General features: G+C 37.6%; 2 protein-coding genes across 2 annotated transcripts in view; one reads left to right on the top strand and one right to left on the bottom strand.

Annotated features, from left to right (window-relative positions):
• The window catches only part of kcnh3 (potassium voltage-gated channel, subfamily H (eag-related), member 3), a 109,094-nt gene extending 106,778 nt beyond the window's left edge, over positions 1–2,316 (bottom strand). Inside the window, exon 1 of the mRNA XM_087804335.1 lies at positions 1,991–2,316. Coding sequence (XP_087660461.1) covers positions 1,991–2,066 — 76 coding nt within the window. The 5' untranslated portion in view covers positions 2,067–2,316. The remainder of the gene's footprint in view (positions 1–1,990) is intronic.
• Positions 2,317–5,387: 3,071 nt separating this feature from the next.
• idh1 (isocitrate dehydrogenase (NADP(+)) 1) lies at positions 5,388–14,469 on the top strand. The gene is made up of 9 exons (XM_087804328.1): positions 5,388–5,495; positions 6,017–6,143; positions 8,508–8,799; positions 10,044–10,146; positions 11,316–11,493; positions 11,562–11,713; positions 12,790–12,930; positions 12,999–13,161; positions 13,775–14,469. The coding sequence occupies exons 2-9, from the start codon at positions 6,025–6,027 to the stop codon at positions 13,866–13,868; spliced, it is 1,242 nt and encodes a 413-aa protein (XP_087660454.1). The 5' UTR covers positions 5,388–5,495; positions 6,017–6,024; the 3' UTR covers positions 13,869–14,469.
• Positions 14,470–15,731: the final 1,262 nt, after the last annotated feature.

Raw genomic sequence — 15,731 nt, 5'->3', positions numbered from 1 at the left:
CTTTTCGTTGTCCTCATGTCAATTTGATGTTTGTGTAGTACCAATACTCAACTACAACCACAGTCAACCCCAGATGCAACACTAATAGACTCAGAGACTCATCCATTCATCGTGTTATTAGACTTTATAATTCTTAGTTTGGGGGCAGGAAAAGATGTTATTTCATGTTAATCTTTGTATCCTTTTTCTTTGATCTATCCATCCATCCATCCATCCATCCATCCATCCATCCATCCATCCATCCATCCATCCATCCATCCATCCATCCATCCATCCATGCATCTATCCATCCATCCATCCATCCATCCATCCATCCATCTATATATCGTCAGTGAGACTAACAACAACAATCGTGGAAAAAAAATATTTATCTTATTCAAAAACTGTTTCAACCAACACCATCTTTAAAATAATCGACAAAATAAATTAACACATCATTTTTTTATAATAATAATAAAAATGTACCCTATTTTTCCACACAATGTTGGCATTAACAACCAACTTTTCGTTGTCCTCATGTTCAACCGTTTCAACTTTTTATAACATTGTGTTATCCACGCCTCAGTGTTTGTCCATCATCACAGCAGCAGGTGCTCCCGCTGACTCCTCCACGCCTCCGCCTGTTCGTAGCACACAGTGACATGGACTAAACAAAACTCCTGAGCCCCCTCATCATCATCTCCCACTACCGTCCTCCACTCCCCCGCCTCTCCTGACAGGCAGAAAGGCCACGCTGAGATCTTGACATTCACGGTGTTAATTATAATGAGAGACGCATGTGCGGCGCCGGACGCCTCATTATAGGCACCTCTGCGAATAGAAGCAGGTGTTGGAGCTGCTGCTGCAGGAGAAGAACCCGAGGACTCGCGATGAGTTCTGATGCGCTACCAAGAAGTTGGCGTGGATAGAGATCGTATGCAAAAGCAGGAGAAGACAAATTTAGAATTAAGCCAACCTGACACAAACAAGAATTGAGTTAAGTGTTAAACACCAAAAGACAGCATTGAGAGTTATTAAAGTTCGAGTCCATCCATCCTCATTACAACACTTGTCACTGGGACTTTTACCCATAAAACCATCTGCACAACAGAGAAAAACGTATTTATTATACACATTGGAGATGTTCCGCACCTCAATATGTAAATATTAGAGCTGTCAAGTTATCAATAAAGACAGATAAATTCATTCAATGTGTAATTAACTTCCCAAAAAACACTTCCATTTAACATTTTATTCGTTATTGTGGTAGATCAAAAAATTTATGAATAAGGGGAAAAAGTGAATAAGGGGTGAATTATGTTGTGTTGTTTTGTCTTCATAATTCAAAATAAAATCCAAAGAAAAATATGGTCTGTATAAAGTGTAGTTAGTTAACACATTGTGTTTTTAGTTGTGACTTGAAAGAAAATCTTATGTTTATCTTTCGCTGAAGCAACTTACTTAATCTTTTTTTTTTAAAGGAAGGAAAAGTATAGCTACGCCAGATTTCTAAATATTTATTTATAAACGTATAATAAAGTAGATTAGCCTAAACGTAAAATATATTTAATTCAACATTTTAATTTCAACATTTTTTGACATATAAGATTGTACTAAGTATGATGATTGTGTAAGTATGAATGTATTAATTAAAAAAAGAGTCAATTAAAAGTACGATATAGGAATTGAGCAAATTATTGTCAAAAATATTAATTAATTATTAATAATTATTAATAATTCACACCACTATCAAACACACGTTGGGACTAACGTGTGTGTAAAGGGTTTTAAGACTTTTGTACAATTCTTCACGCATTTGATTCAAAAGATAAGGTATTTAAAAACATTATCAGAATTATCAAAATGTGTATATTTTTAAACGAAGGTTTGAAATCGTGCAACATATTTTCAGGGTACTCTTGGCAACAGGGGTCAACAAGCAAGAAAACAAAAAAAACAAACTCAATCGACTCTAAACTTGCAGAACAGCGTGATGCGTTCAGGTACTCACGGGTTCCATCGAAGCGAGTGGCGATAGTGTCCAGGAAGGTGTTCTGCGGGGCCAGCAGCCCTCGCATCACCGGCATCCTGCTCCGGGTGGACTGGGTCCTCCTGCCTCGGCGCCCCGGGCCAGCGCTAGACTCTTGCTGGGACCCGAAACTGGGCAGAAAGCGCGAGGTTCCGGGTGCGCATCCCAGCCCCTGGAGGAGCGCACCGATCCGAGACACGCGCGGCGGATCCACCTTGGCACCGCGGGGGCTTTGACCATAATCGTCTCAACGGGGGTCAGATGTTAACCCAAGGATGCACCTGTGCACCCCCCAGGAGAGGAGAGGAGTCCGGCTGGAAGCGGCGGAACCAAAAAAGAAGAAAAGTGCGCACCAAAGAAAGGATGGATGGAGTGCTGGTGCTGATGGTGTGAGGACTGGATCTAAGAGCATCAGGCTCCTCCTCACCCTCACTTTCTCTCTTTACACACACACACACACACACACTAGCGTGAGAGTCACGTGACGCCCCCCTCACAGTCTTCCACGTGGTCCGCTCTCCAAGTGAAAGTGGAGACAACAAAGAGACAAAGAGGTGCTGATGTGAAGAAGAAAACTATAAATTAAGCAGTGAGATGAACGAAAACATTACATTGACGAGAAGATACGTGAGGGAGGAGAAGACATCTGTCAATGGATGCAGAGAAAACATCACCTCAGCGTTACTGTAACGCTATAAGTGGCTTGTTTATTAAAATATATACGAGTAAAATTGCTGAATCATCTATTGTTTGATCCTTATTTCTATTATTGTCGCGAGGAATAAGCTTCAAAACCATAGAAATGTTCAAATAGGCCAATAAAGGTGAAGAGAACAGTCAGCATAAAATACAGATAAATGATAATACTGAGAATAAAAATGTTGATGTAACAATTGTAAATTGATTGTGACATATTTATCGTCATTTACAATGTGATTTTTTGTTGTTGTTCCAATCCTGACGTTGACTCCAATGAAGGAAACACAAGTAATTGTTCTGAATTGCTTTGTCACAATTCTCTGAAAAAAAGCCTCGCTCACAGAACGACTTGTTCTTTCTCCTCAGCACCACAGTAACCCAGACGTCTGCGTGAGAATGGAAGGAGGTAAAGGAGGAGAAATGCTCTTCTCTAGCGGCTGGAAGTAGTAAGTGCGTCTTCTTGTGCTGTGAGATGAAGACTCAGGTCAGTTAAAACTGCAACACTATTACAATCAATCAATGAAAAATCAAATTGTATTACGAAAAAACCGTATCTTTGTACTTTTTTAAATTACAGATATATGTTCATCTCCTTTCTGTATCACATTATCAAAAATACTTTTAATATATTTAAGTTTATAATGAGTTGCTCTGATTATTTTTATTCTCATTTTTAATCCTAGTCTTAATTATTAAATTGAGGCCTCGCGAAATTAGACTGAAATAATACACTGAACATAAATGATAATAATGATGATAAATGAAAACAAACAAAATGGGATGATATATAACCGAGAATAAAAAAATATATATATAATAAGTCTATTTCCCAACCTTGCTGGTTTGAATGAGGTAAAATTGATGTTCACTATTCTCATATTTTCTGTCTGTTTCCTAAAAAAACAACTACATTCTGGGAAGGAAGTACATTAAAAAATTGTTAAAAGACTGGGTACAGCTTTCAAAAACATATATATTTCTGTAACTTCTCTTCACATACCATGTTGAACTGGTGTAAGAAGGAAACGCCAACATTAAAATAATGGGCGAATATAATATACTCTGCATCTTACTGAATGAAATTTCTCACGTAAAAAAATATAAAATTAAGAAGAAAATAGCTTTAAATGTAAAAATAGATGCTGTAGATGTAAAAATAAGAAAATGACGATGATTCAAATTTATACAACAAAAGAAGACTACATGACTATTTAAAATAAGTCTGACTCTAGTAAATAAATGAATTTTTTTTTTTACCATTCGTTTTTATTTATTTATTTTTAAACATTTCATTGTTGTTTTGCATTCACTTTTGTGTGTTGTTGTATATACAGAAAACAAATTAAATTTAAGTTTTGAAAAAATGAACTTAAAAGTACATATAAATTACTTTTATTGTGTTATTTTAGCTCAGTTGACAATCCTGTTTTCTTCCATAAATCAACAACCATCAATTCAACTCCAAGGCACCAACTGCTATTGACGTAAAACAAATACTCACATGTAATTCTCAATAATGGTCACTTAAAATTCAGTTGTCTGCTTGTTTTGTTAATTGAATTTAACCGAAAAAACTAATGAATAATTTACATTTATTTGAATGTAAAATATAGAGAAATCCTTCCAGGCTGTTTCTCCTAAGCTTTGGAACGATCTCTGTGTTTGATGATCTACTGACTCCTTCAAGAAACATCTTAAGACTTTCTTATTCATGCAGACTTGTCCTTGATTTTCTGAGACTCCTGTGTTGTTCTTAATGTTGTCTTGACCTTTTAAGTATATATTTTATTGAGTATTGTTTCGATTGTTTAAGCGCTTTGTGACCCTGGTCTGGAAAAGCGCTATATAAATATAAATTACTAACTTACTTACTTACTTTATTTAAATGACAACATTATGTTGACAGATAAAGTAGAACCAAGGGTTTATGTCTTTTTTTTTCTTTTTTTTAAAGAGGTAAGTAAGTAAGAAAGTAATTTTTATTTGTATAGCGCTTTTACAGACCACAGACGGGTCACAAAGCGCTTAAACAATCAAAACAATATTCAATAAAGTATATATTTTAAAGGTCAAGATAAAACTGATAACACAACAGTAGTTCCAGAAAATCAAGGAAAAGCCTGAACAAATAGAAACATCTTAAGATCTTTCTTAAAGGAAAAATAACTAAAAGATGTAAGAATGTGTGCCAAACAAGTTAAACAGCATTAAGTTTGTCCAGGTAAAGATATTTTTCCTAATTCATATGTTCCATTCAAATAACTTCAGACAGGAATGTGGCCTTTTTCGTCGAGTTTTTCAACAACACAATAATTCCCAAGTTTTTATTGCATTAAATGTTGTATCTGGAAAATTATTAATTCCCAACTATTCCATGAAGGGACCACGCGAGATAAAATGAATGAATGAAAATGAATGAATAATAAAACGAGCAGATTTCTCTGAATTACTCCTGCGTTCGACCAGTAGGTGGCGGAGTAGGTCGTACAGGCTCATTCATAACAAGCTCGTCCCATTCATCCTATGAGCCAATCAGATCTGTTTATTTCTGCAACACCCGCCCACCTTTACCCTATTTCCCAGCTCTGACTGTGTGGGCGTATCCGATTGGCTGTTGGCGATAACCCCCTTGTTTCTGATTGGTCCAACGCTTGTCATTGTGCAAAAGAGTAGGAAGCTGGTGAGGTGTCTCTGCTACAGCTGCTCGGTCGAGCTCCTGAAGTCCAGGATCCAGTTTCTCCTCCTCATCCTCCTTTTCTCTGTGTCGTGGACCCCCGGAACGTTATTGGTAAAATTATTTAACGACTATTACGATACAACTGCTGTCGTGTTAGCGACTGTTTATCTTCCATTACACGTCACTACGACATTAGTAGTGAACGACAAGCAAATATAAATAAGGATTTTAATCCCTTTGAGAATCTGCTTTAAATGCAACAAATAGGTTTCTTGTATATTCACATGTTTGTAAATCTTTGGTGGTTTAATCTTTGCTCATTTAATTGTTTTTAAATGACACTTACATCTGAAATAACTGGTGTATATCAATGATTCCAAGTCTCCTCCCCACAGACCCTTGAATACTTATGTAACTCTCACAGAACTTTATGTTCCATCAAGCTGGTTACACATTGTTTGTTTTTAAAGATCTTTAAAGATTTATTTTGTATCCACATCAATGTTTAAGCACTCGTGAAAGGATCGTGTAGTTAAAGAATATTGTGCTGAGTCACTGTTCTGATCATGAATGGCTTCATTCATTGAGAAGATGTTTGTTGTTGACTTTTTTTTTTTTAATCTTATCAACAGATCTCAAGATGTCTAAAATCAAGGCCGGCTCGGTGGTGGAGATGCAGGGAGACGAGATGACCCGAGTCATCTGGGAACTCATAAAGGAGAAACTTATCTTCCCTTATCTGGAGCTCGACCTGCACAGGTGACTATGTTGATGTGGAGGATGTATGGACGGGTGTTTGAGATACTTAGTCAGTGTCTCCTTTCTTCTGGTCCGACCTGTTTTTTCTGGAGACCGTTCATCTCCCTAACATTCCAGACTAAGAGGTCGTTGTTGCACAATATTGTCTGTGGGTTCTGGGAGAAATTTTTGTGGCCTTAGCTTCAAAAATCATCAACAATAAGACATTTAACAATTTAAGAAAAACCTGTGAGTTGTTCATAAGAATAAAGGGAAGTGTTTGTGATACAAATAAGATGTAAAATAGGACCAAAAAAAGATGCATGTCATGGGAAGAATATTTTAGGATTATTATAAAAGTAATTTAATTATTTTTAGGTGGATTTAAGGGGAAGTTTAACTAACACTTACTAAGAATCAGAAACTGCTTATTGACAGAAATTTGAAGAACAAAACAGGAATAGGAAGTGACGAAAGCAGGACAATCACCAATGAAAATTCTTCCATCAAGGGAGATTTTAAATCTAAAATATTATAGAATTAAAACTTTTTTATGAAAAAAAAAAGGCGCAGAAACGATTATGTATAAAAAGTGCTTAACTAATCTCCTAACATTGTAGTTTCATTCTTCTTGTTATTATTATTTTTATTACAAAACTTGTATTACAACTTAACAAGGTACTTTAGATTGGATGCTAGCATTTTAGCTAATCTAAAAAAACATTTTGGATCACCTATAATTTTTCAGGATATGAGACAGTTTGCAGAGACACGCGTGTCATCACATTAATTTGTAGCTTCCCTGAACATTATTCTGGGTCCAGAACTCAACTGGACTTTTGGACCCTGAATATTGTATGTTTGCTGGGACTAAAAAATAAAGTTCATATTTGTGTCAACGTGTTGGTTTTAGCTTCTGTTGGTTTAGTGTAAATAATGATTTAAGATCATGTTTACTATCTTTTTTTTAATATTAATTTATTCTAGCCTGCTCCACAATTCCTGCTTGTAAAACTCCTCATACATATCGATTTACATTGTAACAACTGTACCAAACTTCATTTGTGTTATCTTTTCCATGGACTTTGTGCAACCATTCATATAGTTAACCTACGGCACGTGTTTGTTTTGCAGAAAAATGTGCTGAACTTTGACTTTTCTGAAACATTTATGGATATTTCTTGTTGCACTTTCATCATTTCTCAGGCAGAATTGTAAAAGTGAATCATTGATTTTTGCACTGAAGGGCTCGTGGTTATTGCTCATATGTCTATTTACCTTCTGTGTACAAGACGCATCGGTAATTACATCAGTGTTTATTCAATGTTTATAGCTAACCTGGAGGGAGGGTGGTGTAAAATACTGTCCAAATAAAGCAAACAGCTTCATCTGGTTTCAATCAAAATTCATAAAATAAATAAATTCATATCTGTAATTTAGTTTGTGTAAGAATTTTTGGGTTTAAGAATTGTAATAAATTATTTGACATTAAAATCTCAAGTCTAAACATGTGTTGAAATAGTTTTCTCACATTAAATTAATCTTTAAGCTAAACTTGGTATCGTTTATCAAGATATCATTAGTTATATTTTTAAACTTTATCTCTAGACGTGTTATGTCCATGGCTGCTGTAGTCGTTGGTATCACTTGGAGATTAAAAATTGCTTAAAAATGAGTTTTCTTAAGCATGAAAAATAAATGTAAAAGTTAGTTAACGCAACGTAAATAATATTTTTGTAAATTATTAAAGGTTTCGTGTCAACTTTTTGAAAGAGTTTCATCTTGTTCGTACTTTTTCAGTCTCAGAAAATCCTTTTTTAGTTAACAAAGTTCGAACTGTATGTTATTGAAAAGTTTTTCCTTCTGCCATCAATTCATGTCGTTGCATCTTTAGCGTTGATACTTTGGGGGGATGGGAGTAGGAAGTGGGTGAAAGTTCACAGTTCTTGCCTGCGCAGGAAGTCCATGTTAGCAACAATGGGACTTGATCTAGTTTCAGTGGCTCACTGGAGTCTTTCCAGGGAATCAGGTGCAACAGGTGGAGCTAGTTTCTGGGGGCGTCGGATAGCGAAGTTAGATGTAAATTTGTGCATATCTGTTTCAATAGCAGCATTGTTTGTGTTAAGTTTCATGCTTTGACTCGTGGAGTCGACCATCATTATCCACAGCTTAAAGTGACCCTGAGGGCTGTGGTTTATGGGGGTCTCATGCTCCAACTGTGGAAATCAGGTTTGACCTCTTGAACCTGATAATGCAGCGATTTATGGCCCACATGTTAAATGTTAAATACTGAGGTAAAACTTAAAAATCTGATCAAAAATGATGCTCTAATATATATATTTTTGTGGACCAAATTTTCACACGTTGTCCTTCTTTGCGCCTCAGCTTCGACCTGGGGATGGAGAACCGCGACGCCACCGACGACCAGGTGACGGTGCAGGCGGCCGAGGCGGTGCGCCGCTACAACGTGGGCATCAAGTGCGCCACCATCACCCCGGACGAGCTGCGGGTGGAGGAGTTCAAGCTCAAGCAGATGTGGCGCTCGCCCAACGGCACCATCCGGAACATCCTGGGCGGCACCGTCTTCCGAGAGGCCATCATCTGCAAGAACATCCCGCGACTGGTGCCCGGCTGGGTGAAGCCCATCATCATCGGCAGACACGCTCACGGAGATCAGGTAGAGTCGAGGGGTTAGAGGATAACAATACAGCAATATATGGCACTGTAACAGTCAGGGCTGTGTATTGGTAAGAATCTGGCAATACGTAGTCATCGCGATACGTGAAAGTTCTTGTAGGAAAGTGCTCCCCAAAACATTAACAAAAAATGTTAAATATATTAACAATAAAGTGCATTTTTTTCAACTTTAAACTTTGTTTTAAAACAAAATTTATTCCAAACATCTGCTGGAGATGGTGTATCCTTTCTTTTTCATTCATTTCTGCCATTTTGCCGGTTTTGTTCTTACTTTGGCACAGAAAAAATTATGAATGAGAGGTTAAATTGCACCACAAAAATGAATAAACGGTGTCACTATTTGAGTGTTAATTGTCTTTCATACAAACAATATTGAAATATAAACCATCAAATAACTTTGAATCCAAGCAAGAAGTTATTTCAAAGGTAAAATTGTATTTTTTTTATTTTTTATTTCAATACAGTTCTATTGAATATTGGGAATAAAAATATTGCGATATATCGTTATTTTATTTAGACCCCTAGTATCTGTGTTATTTTTGTCAGATCACATTTTATTTGTAGAAAGTTATTTTATAGTTTAAATTTCGATAAACAAAATAATTTGTGTTTTTAAAATGTATTTTTATTTCACTATTAACATCCAAATGTTCACAACATTTGTTTATGTTTGTGTTGCAATTAAACCTCAGGCCGCTAAGGGAACATAATACAATTCCATGAGATCCCGGCGATGACTGTGGATGAGAGGATACAGTGACTCCAGCAGCTTTTAAAACTGATGTTTGGACATATTTTAGTTTCAAAACAAATGAAAGCAGTTACGACTTCATTCAAGAGTCATGTGGTCTGTAAATACTGTAACACCAGAGTCAAGTACTCGGCAATACTACAAATATATCCTTGTTCCTACAGTATCACGATATATTGTATCGTTTCCCCTGTATTGTGATGTGCATGACACATTCTTGCCGATACACACCCCTAGTCTGCACCAACATGTTGGAGCACAACGTTCCACATTTGGCTCTTTTTTTCTGGCTCACTGCCAAATCTTTCAAGAGAGAAAAATGTAGGTTAAGAGTCACGAAGAACGGATCATGTAATCCTTCAGTGCCTGCTTTGTATGTTCTCTGGGCTCCAGGACCTAAACTAGTTCTGCATCTGAGTTCAGATGAAATAAAACATTCTAATGTCTCCTTGTTTCTTCTCCACCGTCTGCAGTACAAAGCCACAGACTTCGTGGTTCCAGGACCAGGGACTGTAACCATGACCTACACGCCAGAGAACGGAGAACCTGTCAACTTCGTCGTCAACCGTTTTGAAGGTATTTATTCCTCTAGTCAACAGCTCAGCTACAGCACTCGAGCAAACACAAGCTCACATTTAAAGCGTTCACAAACCGACTTGACATTAATATTCGTGAGCTGCAAACATCCGAACCGTCGTCTTATTTGACTTGATATTTTCTATTCTAGTGAACATGTTGACCAACATCTGATGTAAACAAACTTCATCTTGTGAACCCGATCACAGACTTGAATGTCTTTTTACAATTGTTGACAACCATCATTTTTTCAAGGTCACCATATTAACGTTCATCTTTTATAAGGCGACAACCATCACATTTCAAAGCAAAAATGGTGACGGTTTCTGATATTTACAAGTGATAAAATGATGTAAATTTTGGGTAAAAACACTGTATATTGCAGCAAAAAATTGCATCTTCAACCGATCTTTTGGTCGTCTTGTTAGTTTCATGCATTATTTAGGTTGCTTCACTTCACAGGACACTGACAGCTGAGAGGCCACTTCCAAGTAAATGGAGCTGGAAAGCTTCAACAGGAAGTGAAAGTTTGCCTTTTAAGTAACGTCTTTTCCAAAGTACAATTGTTTCAAAAGAAGTATCTTTTCGCTCACAAGTCATTATGAAACATTAATGATGATTTGTGTGTTCTTGAAGCTGCTGTCTTGCCTGCAGTTGATACAAAACTCTGCAGCGAGAATTCTGACCTGCTCTAGTAGAAGAACTTACATTTCCCCGATCCTGAACTTCACTGGCTGCCAGTTTCTTCCAGAATCAATTTTTAAATTCTGGCCCTGGTCTAGAAAGGCGCCTTACAATGAGCTATTACTTACTTACTTACTTACTTACTTACTTACTTACTTATTTCTAGCCTTAGTGTGTAGTAGTGTTAGTACCGTGTTTTATGGACCATTTTATTTTAAGGCGCATTTTATTCTACTTTGTGACTTCACACACCATAATTGTGTGTATAAACACACTATCCGTTACCTATTTTGCAGTGTCGGACTAAAACATTGTGAATTTGAGTTCCATGTACCGAATAAAATCAGATTAATGTCAGCAAGTGAAACCAGAATAGATTACATTTGTCGCGGCGTTTATTTTTGTGAAAATGAAAACATTTTGATTTCTTCTTATCGTCTTAAAAGTACGCTTGTAGTTGACTGAACGTCCACATGTCCGTGCAGGAACGGGCGGGGTGGCGCTGGGAATGTACAACACGGACAAGTCCATCAAAGACTTCGCCCACAGTTCCTTCCAGATGGCGCTGACCAAAGCCTGGCCGCTCTACCTCAGCACCAAGAACACTATTCTGAAGAAATACGACGGTCGCTTCAAGGACATTTTCCAGGAGATTTACGAGAAGTGAGATAATAAAAATAAAAAACATTTCTACTTCATGATGGTGATTAACACTCATGTGTATGTTTCAGGGAATACCGGGCTCAGTTCGAGGCCAAAAAGATCTGGTACGAGCACCGTCTGATCGACGACATGGTGGCACAGACCATGAAGTCGGACGGAGGCTTCATCTGGGCCTGCAAGAACTACGACGGGGACGTTCAGTCCGACTCTGTCGCCCAAGGTTGGAGACTTGAACCTTTTAGTTATTTATAGTAGCTTTTACTAGTTATTTACTGTTAAATGTTTCTGTTTAGTTCAATTTAAATAGTTGTGATAACTGTTAGAAGCTAGTATTTTTCAAGAACAAGGTTAGTTGTTGTTGTTTTTTTTGTGAAATTTAACAAGTTGTGCTAACTGTTAGCATTTAGCCTCATGACACACACTTTGCTGTTGTTGTTTTGTTTTGTTACAAGTTGTGCTAACTGTTAGCATTTAGTCTCGCGACATAAACTTTACTGTTGTTGTTTTGTTTTGTTACAAGTTGTGCTAACTGTTAGCATTTAGCCTCGTGACACAAACTTTACTGTTGTTGTTTTGTTTTGTTACAAGTTGTGCTAACTGTTAGCATTGCGCCTCGTGACACAAACTTTACTGTTGTTGTTTTGTTTTGTTACAAGTTGTGCTAACTGTTAGCATTTAGCCTTGTAACAAACACTTTCCTGTTGTTGTTTTGTTTTGTTACAAGTTGCGCTAACTGTTAGCATTTAACCTCACAACACAAACTTTGCTGTTGTTGTTTAGTTTTTTTAAATTTAACAATTTGTGCCACATGTAAGCATTTAGCCTCGCGACACAAACTTTTCTGTTGTTTTGTTTTGTTAAATTTAACAAGTTTTGCCAACAGTTAGAATTTAACCTCACGACACAAACTTTTCTGTTGTTTAGTTTTGTTAAATTTAACAAGTTGCGATTACTGTTAGCATTTAACCTCACGACACAAACTTTGCTGTTGTTGTTTGGTTTTTTTTTATTTAACAATTTGTGCCAACTGTAAGCATTTAGCCTCGCGACACAAACTTTTCTGTTGTTTTGTTTTGTTACATTTAACAAGTTGTGCTAACTGTTAGCAGCTAGCTTCTCAATAACAAAGTTAGTGAGAAACAACAAGCAATGATAAAACGTAGTTTAGAAAAAAGAAGCTAATCTTTTAAACATTCATTCTCCAATAAATACTCAAGTGAAAGCTTAGTTAGCCGCTAACAGTATAAATAAGTGAAAAATATAGTGATTTAATATTCCATTTTGTGTGTGTGTTAGGTTATGGTTCCCTGGGAATGATGACCAGTGTGTTGATATGTCCTGACGGGCGGACCGTGGAGTCAGAGGCGGCTCACGGCACAGTGACCCGTCACTACAGGCAACACCAGCAGGGCAAAGAAACCTCAACCAACCCCATCGGTAAATGATTCCTACATCTGTGTGTGTCATGCAGAGAATAACAACATACATGTGTCTGTGTATCGTAGCATCCATCTTCGCGTGGACCCGTGGTCTCCTCCACCGGGCTAAGCTGGACAAGAACACCGAGCTGCGAGTGTTTGCTGAGGCTCTGGAGGCCGTCTGCATCGAGACCATCGAGGCCGGATCCATGACCAAGGATCTGGCCATCTGTATCAAAGGCCTGGCAAAGTTAGTTCATATCAACATACGTGTGAAGAACATTGTGTGTCACTTTGGATCGTTAATGTTTGAATGGAGAAAAAAAACGAACTTGCTTTAAAGCGACAACTGAGCTCCAGTCGCTACATTAAAATGAACAAACATTTTTGACTATACCTCCAAAAAGGACCAGATTACTCTGAAAATAATCCCAACTCTTACTCTAAATGAGAGTGAGTAGAAAATGAGATATGAAATTTGTATTTTGGGTGAACTTACCCTGATACTTTTGAAATTATAACGTTTTCTCACGCTATTCACTTGAAGAAACACTGACCTCTGACGGTAGATTTTGGTACTGTAGAACAGATGCGTTTACAATTTTAGCCTTTGATATAAAGTGAGATTATGTTCGATATAAATTGTATAAATGAAATGCATGTTCTGCCACTGATTACCTTACAGTGGCCAAACACATGTATCCTGATATTCATTCATTTGAACCACAGGATTGTGCTTTGAATTGTCAAGTTTGTTCCATGAATGCGTCTTAAACACGTGTGTTTAATTCACAATGTTTAAGATCAAAGAGACGATCTTAAAAAGGTATTTTCATCTAATTCCTCGTGTGTTTTCTCCTCAGTGTGGCGCGCGCCGACTACCTGAACACCTTCGACTTCCTGGACAAGCTGGCCGAAAACCTCAAGATAAAACTGGCGAACCCGCCCAAGCTGTGATCTCCTCTCACACCTCGACACACACTTTCGTGCACACACTGACGCGACCTCCGTCACCATCGGCCGACAAGCATCACCGATTTTTAAACACTTCTAGACAATATTTTTGACTGAAATTATTAATCTGAGAGCGTTTATTCTTGAGCCTGCACAAGGATTTGGAAAAAAAACACTTAATATCAAGTAATATCTTTACTAAACCTTTACGACGTCGAGACAGTTTTGATACAAATAACCATGCGTTGTTTTGGCAGAAATAATTCAGTGTTATCCTGTAATGTTTGTGTAAATACACACTTGTCTTTTGGTCTAATTCGAGGAGGATCGTGACATGTTGACTACAAAACTATTTGTGGTTGTTTTCTCCATGAGATTATCAACAGACTTGCTTTTATTTGTTGTGTGTCAAGTTATCAACGTGAAATACTGACTCTCTCTAAAAACTATAACATTTACATTCCAATACGATGTATTAAGATTCTGTTGTCTCTAACAAAAAAAAATGTAATTGCACATCCTGCCAAATGTGTGGTTGTGTAATGAAGCGAGTGACTGTGTGTGTGTGTGTGTGCTAGCTGATAATAAATGAGTTCTTCGTTGATGTTGTGTTACTTTGCTTTCTTCAAGTATCAATATCAAGATATCAAGTCTGACACTGTGGTGTGCAGTACAGGAGCACCTCAGGGGACAGTACTGGCCCCTCTCCTCTTCACCATCTACACTTCAGACGTCTGCTACAACTCAGAGCTGAGTCTCGTCCAGAAGTATGCTGACGACACTGCCATTGTTGGATGCATCAGGGACAACAGCGAAGACGAGTATAGGAGTCTGATAAGTGACTTTGTGGACTGGAGTGAGAGGAACCACTTGCAGCTGAACACCTCAAAGACCAAGGAGCTGATCTTGGACTTCGGGAGGTCCAGGACAAAAGCAAGTCCAGTGTCCATCAGAGGCGACGAGGTGGAGATAGTTGATAACTATAAGTACCTCGGTGTGTGGATGGACAGTAAACTGGTCCTGCAATACAGACCATGTATATAAGAAGGTTCAGAGTAGACTGTACTTTCTGAGGAGGCTTCAATCATTTTACATCTGCAAGAAGCTCCTCTGCATGTTCTACCAGTCTGTGGTGGCCAGTGTCCTGTTCTATGCTGTGGTGTGTTGGGGTGGAAATGTGTCCAAGAGGAGTGTCAACAGGTTGGACAGGTTGATCAGGAGGGCTGGTTCTGTGGTTGGAATGAAGCTGGACTCACTGGTGACAGTTGCTGAGAGGAGATCATTGAACAAACTACTGTCCATCATGGATGATGACAGTCATCCTCTGAACACTGTCATCAGTGAGCAGAGAAGCAGAATTGAGTGCATGAATGCTCCTACCCAGGTGCAAAACAAATAGACTCAGGGACACATTCATTCCTCGGGCTATTACATTGTACAATTCTGAGTTCGGGGGCAGGAGTACAGTGAGAGTATCTGGATGTTATGTTCTATGTTAGTCTTTGTATCCTTTGTCTTTGTTGTTTTTCTTTGACCTATGTTCTTTGTCTTTATCTTTAGACTTAGATTGTGTCATCTTGTTCTTTCTCTTTATGTTCTTCTTATTATTTTATTTTTTATGTATTATTTTTTATTGTTTATGAAAAATTGCTGGCTATTGGAAAAAAACAATTTCAATAATAATCAATAAAGTTTTATCTTACCTTACCCTTAAGTACAGTCTTTGTTTAAGAGTAGAGCTGATCAACAAAGTACATGTTTGACAGCTAGCTGTTTTTATTTTGTATTCATGTTTCTAGACCTCCATTGATGAATGAAGGATGATACCGATGAGGTAATGAATCAGATGTTGGATAATGAAATATG

This window comes from Callionymus lyra, chromosome 12 (assembly GCF_982586985.1).
Source record: "Callionymus lyra chromosome 12, fCalLyr1.hap1.1, whole genome shotgun sequence".
Taxonomy (NCBI): Eukaryota; Metazoa; Chordata; class Actinopteri; order Syngnathiformes; family Callionymidae; genus Callionymus; species Callionymus lyra.
This window is presented reverse-complemented; position numbering and strand designations above follow the sequence as displayed.